This window comes from Pygoscelis adeliae, unplaced genomic scaffold, assembly GCF_000699105.1.
Source record: "Pygoscelis adeliae isolate BGI_AS28 unplaced genomic scaffold, ASM69910v1 Scaffold172, whole genome shotgun sequence".
Classification (NCBI taxonomy): domain Eukaryota; kingdom Metazoa; phylum Chordata; class Aves; order Sphenisciformes; family Spheniscidae; genus Pygoscelis; species Pygoscelis adeliae.
This window is the reverse complement of record NW_008824338.1, coordinates 5,018,954-5,039,604: the sequence shown is the minus strand read 5'-3', so window position 1 is coordinate 5,039,604 and position 20,651 is coordinate 5,018,954. Positions and strand designations below refer to the sequence as shown.

Here is a 20,651-nt window from a genome sequence, read left to right as displayed (position 1 = left end):
CATGGTGTGCCTTTGTTTCCCAGTTTTTAACCCATGAGGCACGCTCAGGTAAAGTATCCAAAGTACTTTCTATGTATTCCTTCTAGCGTCATTCTACATCCCATAGACTATTGCAAAGGAAACAGGTTATTTTCAAGCCAACTGTAAGGTAATTGCCCATATGGCAAATCATACTGTGACATGTTGAGTTGTTTAGTCTGGAGGAGAGAAGGCTCTGGGGACACCTTATTGTGGCCTTTCCACATTTAAAGGGGGGCTTATAATGAAGATGGAGAGACTTTTTACCAGGGCCTGTAGTGATAGGACAAGGGGTAACGGTTTTAAACTAAAAGAGGGTAGATTTAGATGAGATATAAGGAAGAAATTCTTTATTATGAGGGTGGAGAGACACTGGCACAGGTTGCCCAGAGAACTGTGGATGCCCCATCCCTGGAAGTGTTCAAGGCCAGGTTGGACTGGGCTCTGAGAAACCTGGTCTATTGGAAGATGTCCCTGCCCAAGGCAGGGGGGGTTGGACTAAATGACCTTTAAAGGTCCCTTCTGACCCAAACCATTCTATGGTGCTATGATTTATGAGTGTTTACAATACTCAACCACACAACAATGTGGGTGCCTTGGCTTGATTATTCACCATAACTAGCCTTCAAGCAGGTTTCTAATCCAGCAAAGCACCGGAGTACATAAATATCATGAAACGTTTACCAAACTGGAGCTGATGTGCTCATGTGCTTTTCTGGACTGGAGTGTGAAGGCAGAGTTTTCATTAATGCAGGAATTCTGCCTACTAAGGGTTTATACAAAGAGGCCTCTAGGGTTTCAATATTCAGTTAGAATTTGAAACATTCAATAAAATTAAATTACCTGCCAAAATTACACTACGAGTCAGGCTGGAGTGAAAGGCAGTAAAAACAAGAAACAGGCAGCACATACTACACCTTGAGAGCAATGCAGTAATGACCTTGAATACAAGTGAGAACACTAGATGACATGCTGGACTTTCACATCAAAAAGAGACAGCATCAGTAGATTTTCCTAGAATTACAGACACAGTCATGCAGATTTATCTTCTTGGACCTGTCTGTGAGAATCGTCTCCCCCAGCAGAGGCGGGGGGGGGGGGGGGGGGGGGGGGAGGCAAGTCCTGCCACCCCTCTGCAGCTGCCCAGCTCCTCACCCATCAGCAGGCCCCCTCCTTGCTCACAGTTCTGGTAAGTTGTTCCAGCTCTGCCCTTGTAGATGGTCTAATTCCTACCTGTTGAACAGTCAAGAAAGGCTAGTGTTAAACTGATAACCTGGAAACATGCTAAGAGGGGTTTGGTCCTTTACATGTTTTTTCAAAGGCTAAGATAAGCAGGTAGCACACCGAAGAATATCACATAAACTGCTGCTGACACCAGTTTGACAGGTTCTGCAATCAAACCTCAAAGACCTCCAGCTGAGTCCATTCCAACTGCAAACCTGCTCCCAATTTACTCAGAGTGGTTTTAATTAAACTTTTATGTTCAACCAGAAAGAGTTTTGTATGCAGGCAGACCTCTGCAGCCAGTTTAATGAAACTGAAGGTATCGGTAAAAGCCAGAATAAATTAAGCATATATTTGAAATGGTAAAATTATTTTTAGAAAAATCCAGTCACAGAAGTCTGCAAAGGCATTGATAATAAATGTGCCCCTTGCAGACTTGCGTAGATGAAAATTAAGTGATTCACTTGCTGAAATGAAACACACAGTTAGGTGGTCGGCTCAAGTGTGAAAGCTCTGTCACTTACACAGCAGCCTCCATTTAGAATTACTGGGAATAATAACATCATTATTATTATTATTATTATTATTATTATTTCCAGTATGGTAGCACTGAAGGGCCTTCCTCATGGACCAGATGCCATTGTGCAAGGCGCTGTGCAAGCGCCGAACAGAAAAAGCATGAAGAGCTCCTTGATGCAAACAGCACAAAACACCAAATAGATATTAACAGAGGAACAACTGCATGGAAATTAGGAGAAGACATTGGCCAACAAGATAAGGAGAAGCCATAATGTAGCCCTCACTGCCTGCTATAGCGAGTGAGATACTACTCCATTTTAGAGGAGGTGATCAGCACCCACTGCTTCCTTGAGCTGGAAGGAACCAGGGGACATCAGCTTCATGCCAGCCTGTCTCTGGGCAGCACAGCACACCCGAGACAGCCGAATCCGGCCCTCCAAATGGTGACAGGGATCTGGCACCAGCTCAGGGAATACACCCAAACTGCAGTGGTGCTTGCCAGGATGCTGCACGCCCTCCCCAGGCATGTTGCTTAGCGCACTTTTTTAGCTCCGTGATTTGAAACAAAGCAAGAAGATAAAAGTCAGCCGAGGCCTTTAATTTTCGGTAGCTGGCGTAGTGCAACCACTGCGCTGCGGCAACCGAGACGAACATAACAGGGCTGAAGGGGCGTCCTTGTTGTAGTGCCCTCACGGCATGGTGATGCTGAGATGCCCCCACTTCCTGAAGCCTTGCACGTACAAGTTCTCACCTGGCAGCAGCACTGCCTCTGCTCTCCCTGCCCATGCTGTCAGGGGAGCTGGATGGGCAGTGGGCAGCGGGGAGGGGTCTTCGTCTCCCTGACTGAGGAGCACGAGTGCACGCTCCTACTGAGAGACAGCTCTCACAGCCTGTTCCCAACCACTATGAACACAGGCATTTATTATTCAAATTTAAATTGCAGAAGCTATTCTTGGTGCTATGGTACTGCCTAGGGCCCCAGCTGAGATCAGAGCTTGCCTTGTTCAAACCTGAAAGGTTTTTAATCTAATTAAACAACAGACGAAAGTTGGGAGGGAAAAGCAGAGACAGAGAATTGAGGTGAGTTTTTTTAAGACAATGGCTCTGGGCTAAGAGCCACGGTTTGCTGGCTCCCACCCCTGCTCCCTCACCTGGCTTTGGGATGCTCAGGCATTTCTCCTGAGAGCCATGACATCTATTCCAAATGTCCAACTTGGGATCAGTGTCCGACTTACACTGTGGCACTCGGGCTGCTAAAACAAATCCCTCTGTGTTTCTGTTTGTGCATAGGTCATAGCTCTGGCTACAGCCTAGTATAAATACACACATGCAAGCTTCATGTCAGATAGCTCCAATATTGGCACCAGAGAGCTTTGCATGGATTAACCTCCCATGCCTTCACCCAGCTCTGTGGCGAAGGGCTGCAGCCAGTGCCGTATTCACGGCCACCGAGACCCTAACTACCTAGTTTAAACTGAGCTTGGGCACATCCACAGTACACTGCAATTATGGCCACAGTGTTTTCTAAGGAGCATCATAACAACTAACCAGAATTAACATGAATCATAACATAACCATATTAAAGCCACCCCACTATTAGCCACATTTTCTAAATCTTCTTTTCCTCAGTAACTGAAGAGCAGTGTCAGGGGAGGGTGCGTGTTGGCTGGCACAACACAAAATAAAAGCTCCTAGCTAATCATTTAGTCAGCTCCCCGCCGGTGCAGAGAGGGCAGCCAGCCTCCAGCCAGATGCCTGAATACTGCAGGCTGCTCTTGAACCTCCCACTGCTCTGCGCCTGCCCCACCTCAGCCACTGTGTGTTATGCCAAGCGCTCTTTTTCTAACAAGAGCTGTCAGCCTGGACAGATGAAATGTCCAATCACCTAAACACTGCTGGGGGTGCTCTGGCACCAGAAGGAAGTGGCTGAGTTGGAGCTGGTCTTCTTTTCCAAAGAACAGATAACGATGCTTTATCTACATAGCATCCTGCATGACTTTGGAGCTTTGAAAGTGCTTTTCCCACCCAGAAAAAAAAAAGAAAAAGCAGAAACCAAGATATTCTTACAGAAAAATTAACCTCAGGTCTTTAGAACCATTTTTTCAAAAACATCCACAAATTTTAGATATAAAAACATGTCTTACTGTCAAAATACAGCCACAGATGAACTTTCACGTGGCTACCAAGTGCGAACTGATAGCAAAGTATGGAGCCCTAATAGTCTTAAAAGCTGGCACATTGCAAGAGATCTTCTGCAAGAGATCTTCTTCTGAAGCTGGCAGAAGGCGCTGGCAGGGGATTATTTTCTCTGCCTTTGCTGGCCTTGCCTACAGCTGCAGTCCACACGCAGGCCACAAAACAGAGCTGACAAGGTGCCTTCTCAGCTCACTCAAGCCACAGTGCAGGGATGAAGTGGCTTGAGTGAGCTTGAAGGAATCCAGTGCAGGATCACGACGGTGTGAAGCAAAGGGTGGTCTTCGCTCAGTGGTAGGGCTACCCCGCATGCCAGATAATGTAGGAAGGGAGCAGCGATGCTCCTCTTCAACAGTGGAGTCCCGTGAAGTACATCAAGTGCTGCCTGGTACAACTCCTGGCCACAGCCTGAGCCACCGAGTGGGGATTGGAAAGATGGAAGAGGGGAAACTGTGGCTGCAGCGTGATGTGGGGATGCCTCTCCCCCAGCTCACTCGGACATCAGAAGCAGTGTAGCCAAGCTAGCACCCAGCTCCCAGCCTGGCGTGCTGGGTAATGAAGAAAGCGGGTAAACAGCTGGGCAGCCAGGCTGTACCAAGCTCCTTCACAAAAGCCTGCCAGAGCTCACACCCTCACGTTAAAGTTGGAGCTTGGCGATGCCTACGTGGCAAAGCAAGGCTTAGAGCTCAGGCACCGCTCTGACCACTCTGGCTCTCACCTTGAGTTAATCCCCCTGCCTGGTCCTGCACAGCATCAGTGGTCGGACCAGCTCAGGTTAGTCCCTGCCCATGGAGATGGCCCAGGGATCACATTAGTGTTTTCCATTCTATAGGTCATCTTAGGAGTCCTTTCCTGTAGATCTCCACCAGAACTGTACACAGAAAAGAAGTATTCAGAGCTTGTGAGGAAAGGCAGGGACTGGAAATCTTTTCAGACTTTAATGCTGTCCTCTTGAAGTCTCCACAGAGTTACCAAGGGAAATGTTTTCAGAAGTCTCCACTTCTAGGGAATTATTTTGCTTCTGGGCACCCTGTGTAGAGACACCATAGCTGCAGCATTCAGGAGAATAGGGCACCCATAATTCCCAGGTCTTTTTAAAATCACTGGTCTGGGTCTTTCTATTCTTCCTCAGTTTACCTTTCTGCAACAGAGAAATCATAATAGTTTGCAACCTTAAAAAGATGCAGAGAGTTTCAGTTCCCTGATGTTTGTGCTTCATGGTCTCCAAACAGAAGCTAATTTCCATGTCCAAACACAATACTTATTTTATTATCTTCTACCAAAGTAGAAGTTCACCATCCTGGAGACTCTGAAATTACTGTGGTTTTTTTCCCCTGTTGATGCAGATCACTCTCTACTCTGAAAGGTTTGAAGAATTTCAGAAAACACTGACCAAAAGCAATGAAGTGTTTGCCACTTTCAAACAGGAGATGGAGAAAGTGAGTAGCAGCTCATATCTGAACTCTGTGCTTGACACTTTCCTTTTAGATTTTGATATCTTATGCAATAAAATTATGCAATTATTTTTAATTAAGTAAACAATGATTTTTAATTAATAATTATTAATTATTAATTATGCAATAATTTTATCTGGGATGGGGCCATTTCTGCTCATTTTGGAGAAAAATCTCATCAACATCTAAATAAGGTTTGGGGCACATGTGGTCATGACTGACAGCAGCTTAGACTTCAGCACTGCAAGCCATTTCACTCTCCCTTTCAACTACAAATGAAATTGCCTGGAAGAATAAACATTTTACCTAAAACTCAATGTGGTGGTTGGGTACAGACCCCTTAGAGATACCAAAGGGAGAGTCTGGAGCTGCATTTGTCAGCCTATGTCTCCAGGAGTGCCCGGAGCCTCCTGGGTGACTGACACTGGTACAGAAATGTTGACCCAGGCTACATGTCTTCCCACTGGAGTGTGCAGGCAGAGCTGAAGCCCACCAACACCTTCCCACCATTAAGCCCAAATGACCGTTTCCTTGCAGCTGGTGTACTTATTTCCTGTAATGAATGGGAGTCAAAAAACAAACGCACCCACATGTTGTTCCCACTTTCATAATAAACAATGTTCTGCTCTGCCACCAGGGCCCAAAATCCTGGTGCCCTGATCCAGGCAACCTCTAATGATCTTCACAGAGAGCTCAGCCTGCAGAAAACCAAAGGGAAAGATGGTGCTGTTCAGCCAGTGGTGTGTGCTGGAGGTAGTATAGAGGTGACTAATTCAGTGGGATCTCCCTTGGCAGTGCTGGCTCAGAAGATACAAGCCCTTCTTTAACTTCCCGGCAATCTAACACTCTGGTCTGGTAAAGAGACAAACACCTTTTCTTTGCCTTTTGTTTTTGTGATAGTTTGTACTCTAGGAGTTGGCTATACTTTTACACACATAATCAACTGGTCCTACTTTAGGACTACAGACTGGAGGCTGAATGTTATATGGCAGCTACTTAAAACTAAATCCATCCCTTAACATAAATTACTACTTAGCACAGCCACTACAGCTGCTGGTAGCAGCATTATGAGTACAGCCAAAGACCTCAATAAAAGGGCTACCCTAATTTAATCTGCAGTGTGGAATTCCTGTTGTGATTCAGCTTTTCCTTCTGCTTCTATAGATGACAAAGAAAATGAAGAAGTTGGAAAAGGATACTGCTACGTGGAAATCCAGGTTTGAGAACTGTAACAGAGCATTACTGGACATGATTGAAGAGGTGAGCGGTCTTTTTTTTCTCAGGATGCACCCCTTCCCCCACATAATGCTATAACTAGGAGATGAGATGACCTGAAATCGCCAAAAGTCAATGAAAAATTTGTTCTTGAATCGAATGGTCTTTTTTTCAAGCTACCTTGATAATTAGATGTCTTTAAAGAAAAAGACAAAAATCCCAGCTGCTGGGGCTTTTAGATTGTGCAGAAACATTCATTACGTCCACGAGAAACTGAATTATGTAACTGTGAATTTTAAGTGCTGTAAAAATGTGTGGTTGTTAATGCTCTCACATAGAAGCAAATTGGCATTAGTTCACTTCACGCTACTTTCTCTCTCCATAAGAGCATCCACCCAGGGAATTAATGTGCTCTAGCTAATGAACTTTAAATTCACGCCTTTCATTAACTTCCTGTGTAGGCAAACTCTAAGAGTCAAAGTCAAGTACTGTGGCTCACCATAGTTTTAAATATGCTGTCACAGGGGCGTTGCAGAGGAAATTCATAGGCATGTTGGAACTCGTTCAAATAAGATAAAAGCTGCCTGGAGTTTCACCCAAAACTTACACTGAACTTGGACCAGGTCTTTCTGGTTGGCTTTGTAGCTCTGTGCTATTGCTATTTCTACGGGTTTGTGTATCTCTTGTTTCCTCATTGGATGTAGAAGCAAGAAAATGTTCCAATTCTGGCTGCTCTCACAGAACCTAGAAGCAAAATAAGCAAAAAATATAATACAGCTTGTTTTCCCCAAATTTCACACCCACGCCCACCAGAAGTCCAGGTAGGCTTTTGGATGCTTCTCTGTATGAACATCCACTATGTTCTTCCATCTCTACAGATCTTTGGCAGGTATCCCTGCAGATATTTTTGAGTGAAATTGATCTGAATCTGTATGGAGAATGCTAATACACTGCAGTAACAGGGGTGAACTTCCTCTCGAAGCTTCAGTACAAAACACCGTAGTTATTGCAGAGCAGTTGGCGAAAGCCAGCTACCTTGCAGAACCCCATGAAGGCTGCCTAGGTCTCAGATTGTTTCCTAATTGCCAGTTCCACCAATGAATTGCATGCACATGAACTCAGTCTGCACCTTTGTCTGATATCTTTGACCACAGAAAGCCATGAGGTCCAAGGAATATGAGTGCTTCGTGCTAAAAATCCAGAGGCTAGAGAACCTTTGTCGGGCTCTGCAGGAAGAGAGGAATGAATTGTACAAAAAAATAAAGCAAGCACAGTTCCCTGAAGAGGTGAACGGAATTGGCATCTTAGAAGAAGAAGAAGATGCTGACATGAGCCCGTCCTCCTCTGAGCAGGCGAGCATTGAGCTGCGCACCACTGACGAGAGCATGCTGAAGGAGCTGGCTGAAGCTTTCAGGGTGTCCCACAAGGCAGAGGAGTCCCTCCCAAGCAACAGCAGCAATCCAGAGACCTGTGACGCTCAAACATGTAATGCTGTCCTGGTGCCAGGTCTCCCCTCTCCTCTCACCCCACGGTCAGAGGCTGGGAATCGCTGTGAGCAGCCCGGCACAAGCACGCCAACGCCCACTGAACACGTGCCAGCACCCACTGGGAGCACGCCAGCGCCCACTGAAAATATGACAGTGCCCACCGAGAACATGCCAAAGCCCACCAAAAGCATGCCTGCCCTCCCAGAAAGGGTGCCAACACCCACAGAAAGTGCGCCAATACCTCCCAAGAGCGTGCCAGTACCCACAGAGAATATGCCAAAACCCATTGAAAGCATGCCAGCAACCCCCGAAAACGTGCCAACACCCACACAAAACATGCCCACTCCCCTTGGGAATATGCCAGTACCCACAAAAAGTGCACCAAAAGCTGCAGAAGGTGTGGATGACCCAGCAGAGCCATCTGTCCACGGTCAGTCCGCAGAGCAAACAGGGGACACAGACATGGAAGCAGTGGATTGAAGACACTGGTGTGTCCAGGCTTGTCTTCTACAAACCACAGCTCTACTTTGTCCTCTAAATTGATACCTTTTTTTTTTTTAAAGAAACAATAAGTGGGTGCTAAAACACACTCACATATCTGTAGGCAAATGTAATGCACTTCTCTTTGCTACCACTATCCAGTAATAATGGGTCTGCAAATTTTGCTGTCCTTCATCTGCTTGAACTACAATATTTTCTTAATGACAGGAAAATACAACGAAATTACAGGATCTTTTTTCCCAGGCATAATGAGTCATCTCATTCAGCAAAATAATTTAAAGTGTTGAAGTTTCATGTTTCAAAAATCATTGCAATTCACATACATATATTTAAAGACTCATAATTAATTGTATCTATTTGTCATGATGTTGCATAAAAGATGGCTTACTTGGACACGTAGTGATTTTAATAAATGAGGTGAAAGAAATCTGTAATTACAAAGTAAAATAGTGAAACCATCGATGTGGTCAGCCATATCCAAGGAGAGGTGCAATAAGAAAAGGTGAATTTTTGTATGACTAAACTACCACTCAGCACTGTGGCCTGAACACCCACAAGCTTTCAGCCTTTCCTTGAATTGGTTTTTTCTGCTTAGTGCTCTAAAAGAGGCTTTGTTTTCAACAGAACTACAGGGAAGGGGAGAAGATCTTTTCTAGATTCCTCATAAAATGACCAAAAACAACAGCAATTTCCAAATGGATGGCAATTCCCAAGGTAGGAGTCACAACCCTCTTTCTGCATCCAACAGAAACCTGCTAGCTTGTCATACTATTTGGGATCACGAGCCCAACAGAGGGGCTTATGGCTGTTTCCAGCCCGCAAATGAGGTCAGACATTCAGAAGTTGGTTGCAGATGCCAGCTTCTAGGCTAGGAGCAGAAAGCAGGGTGGAGCTACACTAGAAGGTACCAGGATGTATTCCAGAAGATACTCCTGAGATCATGCTTCCAGATTGTCCCATCTCTCCTAGTCATAGCCACGTGAACCTCTTCACCACCGCTTCCTCCTGGCCCTGCTGCATGTGCTGATGCTCCCAGAAGAAGGGCGAGCACACTTGCCTGTCACCCCATTCGTTGGAGTGGAGCACAAGTAAATAGCCCAGAAGCAAACAGGTACCAGGAAAGCAGGAATCCCTCTCACAGACACCTTCAGGGACTGACTACATTCTTATCCCCTCTCTTGTCTAACGGGCTCTTCCCATCTGCCTGCCAGCACACCACTGTTTAATAATGTAGCCACCTTGTCAGAAACTGGTTGATTTTGGCATCAAGAACAAAGATGAAGAAGGAAGGGGGCAAGAGAGGGTACCTTCCCCGACAGCTGTACGGTCTCAAGCAAGGAGAGTAAGAAGGCTTTTTGGAAGAAGGTTAAAAAAATCCTGTTGGCACATTTCTTGTTTCTCATCCCCTTCCTCCAAATTCAGTCTAGGCCTTTTGGAGTCTGAGCTGGATAGCTTAAGAGTTTGAAAAGGCTAATTAAACAAGATGTCCAGAGGCTGGAAAGGGAAATGTTGCAATCAAACAAACCCATATTTATAGACAAATCCCAAGAAGCCCCTGAAGACAAAGTGACTCATTCAAGCCGAAGTTGAAATACAGGTGAACCAAAAGAAAAGACACCATCTTTGGCAGACCATGGGAGACTGTGGTCACAGAGTCCTTCTGGCACACCACTCTCCAAAAGCTCTTTGCTTGCTGCCTACATGGTCCGCACCCTGGTTGCGTATGTCTGTGTCTGCACTGCTTGGTCCAGCCTTTTTGAGAGCTAACCGTTGGAGTACACAGAGCATGATTTGCAACAGTTTGTTTTGATATGGCCTTACGAGTAGCTATTACGGCTACAGTTTTTAAATGTGGATGCCTTACGTTAGATACCAAGACCGATGGGATTTATTTAATGTCTTTAATCACCTGAAAGTAGATCATTCAAGTCTTAGTTACCTTAAGCTCCTTTTATATGCAGTGGAGAATAGGCATCTTTCGAGGACAAGTCATCTCATGGTAAAACTGGCATCCAAGACGGAAGAAATTACTTTCTCTCTGAAGATGCCATTTCTCTTCACTGATTCTAGAGCCAGCCTAAGACAACTAGCTTAAATTTAAAATGTCCATTATTAGGTGTCTAAATTAGGCAAGATGAATGCCATCAAACATTCAGATTCAAAGCCCTAAGCAAATGGCCATCTCTGAAAACCAAGCCAGTTATATGCCTGTGAAAATGTTAACCTATAAAAAATCCTTATCCCAAGATAAAAAGCTATACACACTTGATTTACTTTTTTTAGTTTCCATTTACTTTAGTCTGTAGAAATCTAGTTTCCATTACAAGTACAAGTTTTGTTTGTTGTTAGGGTGACTTTTAAAATTAATGCAATTTATATACCCATTAATGATTTTTTTCTTTCTTGGTCTTGTTTGATTCGGTTGCCATTTTAGTAATTGCCTGCGTGTAACCAACTTCTTTTTCTTCAAGTAGGCCCTTAGAATGCCTTTAATTGTTGAAGTTTTCTTATACATTCAAATATTCAATTACATAATAATAATGATCGACATGACCATTAACTTGGTTCCATTTTGCATAATCATTATGGTCGCATCTTTAATTATATAATTGTTGCCTCATACCTTCCAACTTCAGCAAGCAGGGAGACAAGGATCCTACAGATAAAACCTTCCCACATAGTCATGATTGATTCTTACAGCATCATCCCTCATGAATAATTACACAGCCTTCTGGGAAAATCACTCCCACTCTATTCCGCCTTCCTCATTTTTGCCCTTTTAATTCTTGCATCTAAAACTGCACTCACATACTTGCAATTCCTATTACTCTCTGAATTTCTACCCATATACCTGTTGCTTCTCTTCTTCCATACCATCTACCAACTGCATTTTATCCCAGCAGTTTCCTCCTCATTCTCAATGCATACATACATACAACACTGAAAGCACAGGAGAGCAACCATCACGGCTTTTAGTTCCAGGATTTGACCTCACATGTTTGCAAGAGTTAGGGAAAATTCTGGCTGATCCCAGGATGGATGGAGCATTTATAGTCAGACTGTGGGGATGGTTTATGTGTAATCTCACGGCCTATAGAGCTGTGGGAGGCTGGACTACCCTCAGTAGGGGTGGAAAATCTATAAAATTTAACCATGCACCTGTTCATCATCCATTGCATCAGACTGGCAGTTTAAACCACAGTCACCATCAGAGATTTCTGTGTGTTAACCTACTTTCTCTCATTCTTCTTCAACATTAATTGCCAGCCTCCTCTTGCTCTCTTCTTGTACTGGTACCCAGTACAAAAGCTGCCTCTGCACGGCAGCAGTGCCCTCGTGAAAAGCCTTGGGATTGCAGTCTGCACATCAGCTCCACACTCAAGACACAGAAACCCACCACACTTCTGTGATCATTCGGAGGCAGTAAGTAGCAGTGAGACATGCGTCTTCCCTGTCGTTCATCCTGATCATCATTCTCCTACTGATACTGCCAGTCTCATCAATCCTGGTGTGTGCTGTGGTTGCCTCCTTTAGTCTTGCTTTTATTTCACAGTTACTCCCATACCACCAGGCACAGATTTGGGTGGAATAGAGGTGGTGATTGTAGCTACATCCTCCTTACTAAAACCATCCATTGCTGCGCTGCTTCCAAACCAGCAACAGCCTCTATTTGCAAAAGTTGCAAGGAAAGAACAAAATTATTTTCCCTTTCTGCATGTCTGAGCTTTGTCACCTCAAAAATTTAACAGCTCCCCTGCTGATCATGTAAAACACAGCATTTTTCAATGAGTTTATCCAAATGTGAGGGGATTTTCATGATGACAGCTAAAATCACATCCATGATGCTAACACGACCTTCTCACCTCATTTCTGATCCCTGTGGCAGACCACAGTAATGATAAATCTTGTTGATGAGAGACTAGGAGGAAACAGCTGATCTGTTTCAGCTTAACTTTTCCCACAAAACTGAACAGAAGTAGGCACAGGCATGGAATATACAATCCAGATGACAGAACTGCAGCAGTAGTGCAAGTGACCCAAAACAGGGACATATAATAAAATATGGTGCAACTTTTGTTATAAGCTTCACTATTAATGTCATCTTTAAGTTCACTTTGCCAAACAGATTGCAACCAACCACATATGCAGCCACAGATTCACACCGCCCCTCTCTCTTTGCAATGAATATCACTGCGCTCGTTAGTATTGAATTTAGACTTTTCTTTTTACTTTATAAGGAAATTGCAACAGGACTCGTTCCTCTCCTGGGTCCACACACTACCATTGCCATTCATACTAACCTTCAACCATGACCTTGCTTAGCCAAGGGGCAAGCGTAAGGAACGGAGATAACCCTGCCCGCAAATCAGCCCGCCCGGCTGAGGCACCGCAACACAGCACCTGCCAGCTGGACAAGGGAGTCGGGAGGACAGGGAAGGGCAGACATGGAAAATGAGTGCTTGCTGCACTGGTGGGCTCCCCTTCCCCTGAATTTTTTGCACTGACATGGTCACTACTGTGCCATGCTTTCTACTCAGAAAAGACTTACCACATCCCTATCAAAAATGCAGGAGGAGACGATGGTTGTGGCTGTGGCAGGACAGTGCTGGGCCAGCGCTCAAACCTCAGGGAAACCCAGAAATGTCAACATCCACAGTCCCCAGTGGCTCACAGCTTCACATGGCTCACAGCTCAGGTCACCCTGCAGCCCCGGCCACTCATCACACTTGACCCAACACAGCGAGTCAAGAGGTAATTGCTCGTGGGCCGCAGATGGCTGAACCATGGGCCAGCTCCCCCTCCGCAGGCACGGCAGGGAGCAGTGGAGGATCTTAAGCTTTGGCCTCAACCTTGAAAGAGGGGTGGCAAAGAAAGATGCCAGGGTGTATGCCATTTGTGAGCAATTTTGTCAGCAAAGTAGCTTCCACACTCCTTCTTATATTTGGAGATGGTCTGAACGAAAGGGCATATGAAGAGTCAAAAGAAGTAATGGTTCAGAAATAAGCCCACAATAGTGTATTTTACAATATCTACATCACATGTATATGGACAAGGGTCTAAAGGGAATGTTCTTTACTCTTTGCCCCTACTCAAGGGAGACACATAAAGTAAGCGTGCCCAGACAGAGCAACTGAAGTCATGCATCCAGGCCAGGGCAGTCCTGGATTTACCCTGAGGATGCGACAAAGGCATGCACACACACCCATTCATGTTGCCTAATGAGGCACGTGCTCCGTGTCCCATAAGGATGTTAAGGAGGGAACAGCCACACCATCCTCCCTCCCTGTCACAGCTGCATGTGGCCCTGACTGGAAGACTGGGAAAAGCTTTACATCTCCCCGTATTTGGATCCTGGCTTTTTTTTTTCTTCATGCATCTCTGATCTGAGGTTACTTTCTCTGTTTATCCCATTGAAAATATTTTTATGCTTAAAAGAAAAAAAGGGAGAGGCTTAAGTGCAAGCCTGTCTCTGACAAAGTTAGTAGGATTCAGCTTTGAGGTGCAGATGAAACACTTGTGATCCAGTCTGACAGAAAGGCAGCCTTAGCAAAACACTCTATGCTCAGCACAAAAAAAGATTCTAAAGTTGGGCTAAAATGTTGCACCTTGTGGCCACGAGCCATGAGACAAAGAAGAGGTGAAGAAAATATCTCACATTCGCTGATCAAGAAAATAAGTTCTGTATTAGTAGAATATTCCTTTTTCGGGGGGGGGGGAGGATAAGAAAAAAAAGGATGTTCAGGAAGCCCTCTTATTTGCATGAATGATTTTATACTCTGATTATCAAAATACACCACAGAGAGTGCCTTCAGAGGATCCCAAAATGCTTTTCAAGCTATAAATGTTAAGGAATGACTTCACTTCGGGCTGAGGGCCACCTGCTCTGGGTTGTAACGTTGCAGCAATACACTGCAGAAATACAGAGAGTTAGGGGAGAGGTTTTCACTAGGTATAAACCTTCAGAGCAGAATCCAACCACTAACTGTCTGGCAATAGAAAGAAACCTTTTCAATGACCAGCTTATTCCCTAATTGCCTATTTTTTTTGTACCTTGCCCTGATAATTCTGGCACTGCCATCAGCAGAAAATAAAGGTCCAGCTCCTTGCAGGTGTAAATCAGACTAGCTCCTTTGGAGCCAGCTGACATCCAATGAGAATCCCATCCAAGGGGCTGAATTACTGGACCATTAGCAAGTAAGTCCTCTGTTCCTATGAAGCGAATATTTTACCCAGCCGATACTTCAGGGGCCCCGAGAGAGACAGAATGGATTTACTCAATTAGAATTTGGCCAACACATTGCATTTAATGAAGCTACTTTTAGGAAAAGTGCCAAAAAAGCAATCTTTATTGACCACAAGTGGCCACAGGCTCCGCTTTGCAGCTCATCCAAATACCAAATGCTGCAGTGCTCCAGCTCACATCCTCTCCTCAGAAAGGATGAAAGGCAGAGCACCATTTCTTCAACCACTTCACCCACTTCCTGCAGCTCTTCGCTCTTTCTCACACTTCTCCCACCCAATGACGGGTCTAAAGCTATTCTGCTTACTGCAGCTTGCTGGATAGACCTTGTTAAAAATAGAACAAAATATGATTAGATTCAGGTTTCATTTCACACGAGATCTAGGTCAGGGCTGACAATACCGTTTGAGCTGCTGCAACAGCTCTCTGTCTCCAGAATGGGGGAGGTCCTCCTCCTCTCACCAGCTTACAGCTCTGCAGACCCTCCTCTGCACCAGCTCCGGCGCTTGTCAGGCTCTCTAATGAACTGATCTAACTCACTAGCCCAACAGAAAAATAATCCAACTAAGGAAAAAAGGATTATTTTCCAGCATGTTAGAGTGTTGATGGATAAAGTGGGAATAGTCCTTCTGGCAGCAGCAAGCTACTAGGTCAGCTCAGGTGTACCGAAACCCTGCTCACTTACTACTTAATCGCAGCGCAACCTAAAGTGTGTTCTTCCTGTTGCCACAGCCGGAGACAGAATACAGGACCAGATGGATGACTGTTGGGAGCAGCAGGGTATTTGTTATTTCTTAAAGACTAGCTACCACCAAAGGAGTACTCCTTCCCCCACTTCTACTGGGTGTCACAGCCTCCTCTCCTATTTGGATGCTGGCACCCCTCTGACCCAGCTGTGGGCTGGTTTGGGGTTTAATCTGGCAGAAAACCAACCTTGCAAAAGAAAAAAAAAATATTTTTTTGCTGGTGTGGCTCCCAAAACTGGCTTACTATGGGGTTGGGGTGCTAGTGCTCCACTCAGTGCAGAAGCTGAGAGGAGCCGAGGGCTTTTGAGCATCCATGTGCCCCCGCACATCAGCAACACTCAGGCCATGAATAGCTCCTCTGGCAGATCACTCTTATTTCACATCACTTCCAGTTTGCAAAGGTGGGCAGTTTTCTAGGCCAAAAAAAGCTACCTTGAATGGCAGGCTGTGGCAGCATCTGCCTTTGCAGGGGTCTGGAGATCAAATCTTACGAGGAGCGGCTGAGGGAGCTGGGGTTGTTTAGCCTGGAGAAAAGGAGGCTGAGGGGAGACCTCATTGCTCTCTACAGCTACCTGAAAGGAGGCTGTAGCGAGGTGGGTGTCGGTCTCTTCTCCCAAGTAACTGGCGAAAGGACGAGAGGAAATGGCCTCAAGTTGTGCCAGGGGAGGTTTAGATTGGATGTGAGGAAAAATTTCTTTACTGAAAGAGTGGTTAAACATTGGAAGAGGCTGCCCAGGGAAGTGGTTGAGTCACCATCCCTGGAAGTATTTAAAAGATGGGTAGATGAGGCGCTTAGGGACATGGTTTAGTGGGCATGGTGGTGTTGGGTTGACGGTTGGACTCGATGATCTTGGAGGTCTCTTCCAACCTTAATGATTCTATGATTCTATGATTTGCAGCCCAGAGGGAAAAGGTGCGCTGTATGACACTGTGGACCCCTTAAAGAAAGGGTTACGGTCTAGGCACTGGGGGACTGGAGAGGCCTCTGGGGTCCCGTCACCATGTGACAGCTCAGCGAGGCACGGGCACCTTACCAAAATGGTAACAGGGCTGGGAGAACTGGCTTGTGCAACTCAGGCACACGGACCACGCCAGACCTCACCCAGACGGGGAACCTTTCAAGGTCCTCCTAGCTTTATCATTCCATGATTTGCCAAGAGTCAGCAACATTAAAGTTGGGCACTGTGATGCTCAGTCCCCTTTTCAATCCATCCCTTTGGAGGGTATTACTAAAACAACAACAACAAAAAAAGCAATAGCTTTTTTAAAATCAGCATTTGCTGAGATTCGTCAGTTTTCTGGAATTTCTGTTTTCTCAGTTTAGGTCGTCCCGGTGCCCTACGGCTAACACCAGAAAGCTTCAGCCTCCAAACTGCCAGCTAGTTCAGTTTCTGAAAAACAAAGTCACAAGCTGAACACCTCCAGTGTCACAGCAATCGTACACAGAAAAAACCTTAAGCAAGTCCCAAGGGGAGAGTCAAGTTGTGCTAGTCATCATGTTACTCAGCTATCTCTTCCCGGGTGTTTCCACCAGTTTCCACAGAATTAAAAATAAAATGCCGGCTCTAGCAGTAACATGACTTACAGCTTCTTCCCCCGTTCCCCTGTTCAAGGCATCGCTCCCACCCACGTGCTGCACCCACTGCCCTTGCCAGTGTGCTGCTGCAAGGCTGCACCTGAACTGGGTCGCTCAAATGATCCAGATTAAAAATATTCCCCCCCGCACTGAGAAGAGCTAATTTTAACTCAGATCATTGCAGTGATCCAGTTGGGGGGGTTTGGTGATAGTATCTCATGAAACTATGACCTGAATTCTGGTCACAATAACTGCTACTTGAACTTCACCCATCCTTTGCTCATAAAGGAAGCCACATATTTGGATGTTAACTCTGGAGCATAATGCTGTTCTCAGAGTTAATGGTAGCCTTTCCATTGACTATTTTAGCAGAAAACTCCTGGACTGAAAACAGAACTTGAAAAGTTGTATTTTAAATCTCAGTCTGACCCTCTACACAAAAGATGGGGAAGACACAATACCCAACACACGACGATAATGACCAGCTCCAGCGTTTGGAACTGTGCGTTACATCTTCTGCTCACAAAGAAAATTAAAGCTCTCCTGCTTCCTTATGGACGCCCTGGGTTCTCACACACAAGAACAGGTCATGTGCCAGCAGCAAGGTGATTGCTCACACTTAAAGGATCATTTCTTTGCTCCCAGTCATCCTGGTAGATCCTAATTGGCAAATTCCCTCAGCAATATGAATGAACTAAGTTTCTTTCTTTCTTTGCTTAGTGTACTACAAAATGTTATTAAATCAATGTCTATAGACCACAGTATCTCAGAACACAAAAGATTCATCTTTCTGTTACACCGGAGGCTGACTGTAATGTAAATAAAATGAGGCATTTTTTTCGAAGAAAGGAAGAAAACAGTGTGGTCCATGTCATTTTTATTAGAAGCAGCATTTTTTTGTGGGTTAGTAATTTCAGGTTACCTCCTGAAATTCAGGGTCGCATCTGAATTACATGAACTGGAGACAGTTTTGGTTTTAAGTTTGTGCTGCTAGACCATTGCTAGACTGCCAGACCATTGCACAAAACCACACTTTTGACTGGTGCTATTCTGTACAGTTAGAAAGTCTGTTCAGAAAAGTCTTGACGACAGAAATAGCAGCTTGACATAGGGTCAGGAAGAGATGGACCTGCCACCGTGAGAGATGTCTTACTCAGCAGCAGTTCTCTGCACCTGCCAGGGTCAATCCCTTTCTCTTCACCTATCATTTTCTGCATCGCTAAATACACCCACAACACTTTAAAATATAGATTAAAATGACTGCCATTTACAAGCATGGTACACAACAGCATGATATGTTCAGCTGGCTCCCCAGAAAGAAGATCGAACTTCTCCTGCTATAAAAGATCACATTTACCTTGTGTGTGTAGAACAGTGTCATTAACCCACCCAGGCCTTCCACATCTTCAGTTTATCATGTTTGCCATTACCTATTTCTAGGTCTCTATCTCTATCTCTCATGCCAACAGAGAGATTCTTGATGGAACACCACTTCATCTGCAGTTACCGGCATATTTAACACACACCATACTAACATCTTAATTATATATTAATGTAACATATCATATGATGTAGCATGTTCTATTATGGCTATAAAGCACATAGACCTGCAGAGCTGTAGTAAGACATTTTAATGGTGTAAGCTTTGTAACACCACAGCTGCAGGAACACAGTGCAGCATCGCTGCTCTGCTTGGTGCCCTCCTACCCCAGGGAGGAGCTGGGATCCTCACTACGCCCTGGAGAATCCCATCAGCGCTGGTAGATAGCAGGGGGAGACATACAATGTGGACACCAGGCTGTGCACCTGAAACCCCTGCAATCTTTGCATTATAATCCCTGCTCTTCGGACCCCGAGTCTCAGACAAATGAATGATCTTTCTGCCTCAGCTTCCTGCATGTAAAATTGGGGTAGTGAATGTGTTTGCGAGTTATTTTGAGTGCAAGCTTGAGTAGAAACATTTAGTTCTCAGTAAGATTAATTGCTTTCATCTAATTTAAAATGCCATAAAAAATTATAATCATAGAATATTTTATGTTGGTAGAGACCTCTAGAGGTCACCTCCCCTTCCAAAAGGAAGCAGGACCAATTTTGAAGTTACCTCAGGTTGCTCAGGTCCTGTCAGTTTTGAATATTTCCAAGGACAGAGATTGCACATTTCTGGGTTCCCACATTTGATTACCTTCACAGTGAAATTTTTTTCCTTCTATCTAATCTTCCTTGGTGCAGCCCATGCCCTTGGCTTCTTGCCTTGCCACAATGCACCACTGTCTTCTCCATAGCCTCCCATCATTAGTTGAAGACAACAGTTCATTCCCCCCGAGCCTTCTCCAGGCTGAACAAACCCAGCTCCCTCAGCTCTTCTTCTGTTGAGATGACATGGGACACCCTTATTTCATGACAAGAGAGCCCACGTACACGCTTAGCTGCAGCAGTGAGTTCCCTGCCTGCTCGAGCTGCTGCTATCCAAGCGAAGCAGCCACCACTTCCCATTCATCCCCCAGTCTTCCCAGTACCTCGCCATGAACTCCACCACAGCTTAACCCCTCACCGATTTTGCCAGCGTACCAGCTCGTGTGATCATTTCCTAACCCAGTCTGGTGAAAACGCATCAGACACAGCTTTAGATTTAGTTAGGAAAATGCTCAAGCAAACCAGATCATTTTGACCTCGCTTTGCTTGGGGGATGACTACGTAGGCAACTGTGCCAGCTGAGTAAAGGAGCAACCGCTGGCAAACAGGTGGGCTCATCCAGGTCCGTTGGGAATGCAAAATCCTCACCCGCCTGCAGCTGCAGCTCCAACAGGATGTGTGACACAGCATCAGCTACTTGGGCCCTCCCTCCCATAAGCTCAGGTTCCTACGCTTGATGAAGTTCTTCTCCTGAGGCTTTGGCAAATCTTTCCGAGTCCTCAGTAGAATAGTAATTGTTAACAATAACATTTACACAGGTGTATGAACTTTCCGCATGTACTGTTCCTACTTGCCAGGCAAAATGTTACAAGGATTACTAAGAAGAAAAATGCAGCACCACGAGAACTTGGTTAAAGCGCACCCATGCATGTTACATTCAACCAGAGAAAACAAAACAAGCAAAAGTCTTTTCTAATCCTTAAAGGTTAAGAAGCTTAATTCAGTCTTGTAAAGACATTTTGTCTTATTATACCAGCCTACCACTGAGAAGTTGCTATAGAATAGAATAGAATAGAATAGAATAGAATAGAATAGAATAGAATAGTTCAGTTGGAAGTGTCCTACAACGATTATCTAGTCCAACTGCCTGACCAATTCAGGGCTGACCAAAAGTAAAAGCATGTTGTTAAGGGCACTGTCCAAATGCCTCTTAAACACTGATAGGCTTGGGGCATCGACCACCTCTCTAGGAAGCCTGTTCCAGTGTTTGACCACCCTCCCGGTAAAGAAATGCTTCCTGATGTCCAGTCTAAACCTCCCCTGGTGCAGCTTTGAACCATTCCC

The 20,651-nt window shown here is 45.0% G+C and overlaps 1 protein-coding gene across 1 annotated transcript in view; it reads left to right on the top strand.

Moving 5' to 3' along the window:
- The window catches only part of TXLNB (taxilin beta), a 40,746-nt gene extending 26,422 nt beyond the window's left edge, over positions 1–14,324 (top strand). Inside the window, exons 8-10 of the mRNA XM_009319102.1 lie at positions 5,301–5,393; positions 6,573–6,668; positions 7,778–14,324. Coding sequence (XP_009317377.1) covers positions 5,301–5,393; positions 6,573–6,668; positions 7,778–8,590 — 1,002 coding nt within the window. The 3' untranslated portion in view covers positions 8,591–14,324. The remainder of the gene's footprint in view (positions 1–5,300; positions 5,394–6,572; positions 6,669–7,777) is intronic.
- Positions 14,325–20,651: the final 6,327 nt, after the last annotated feature.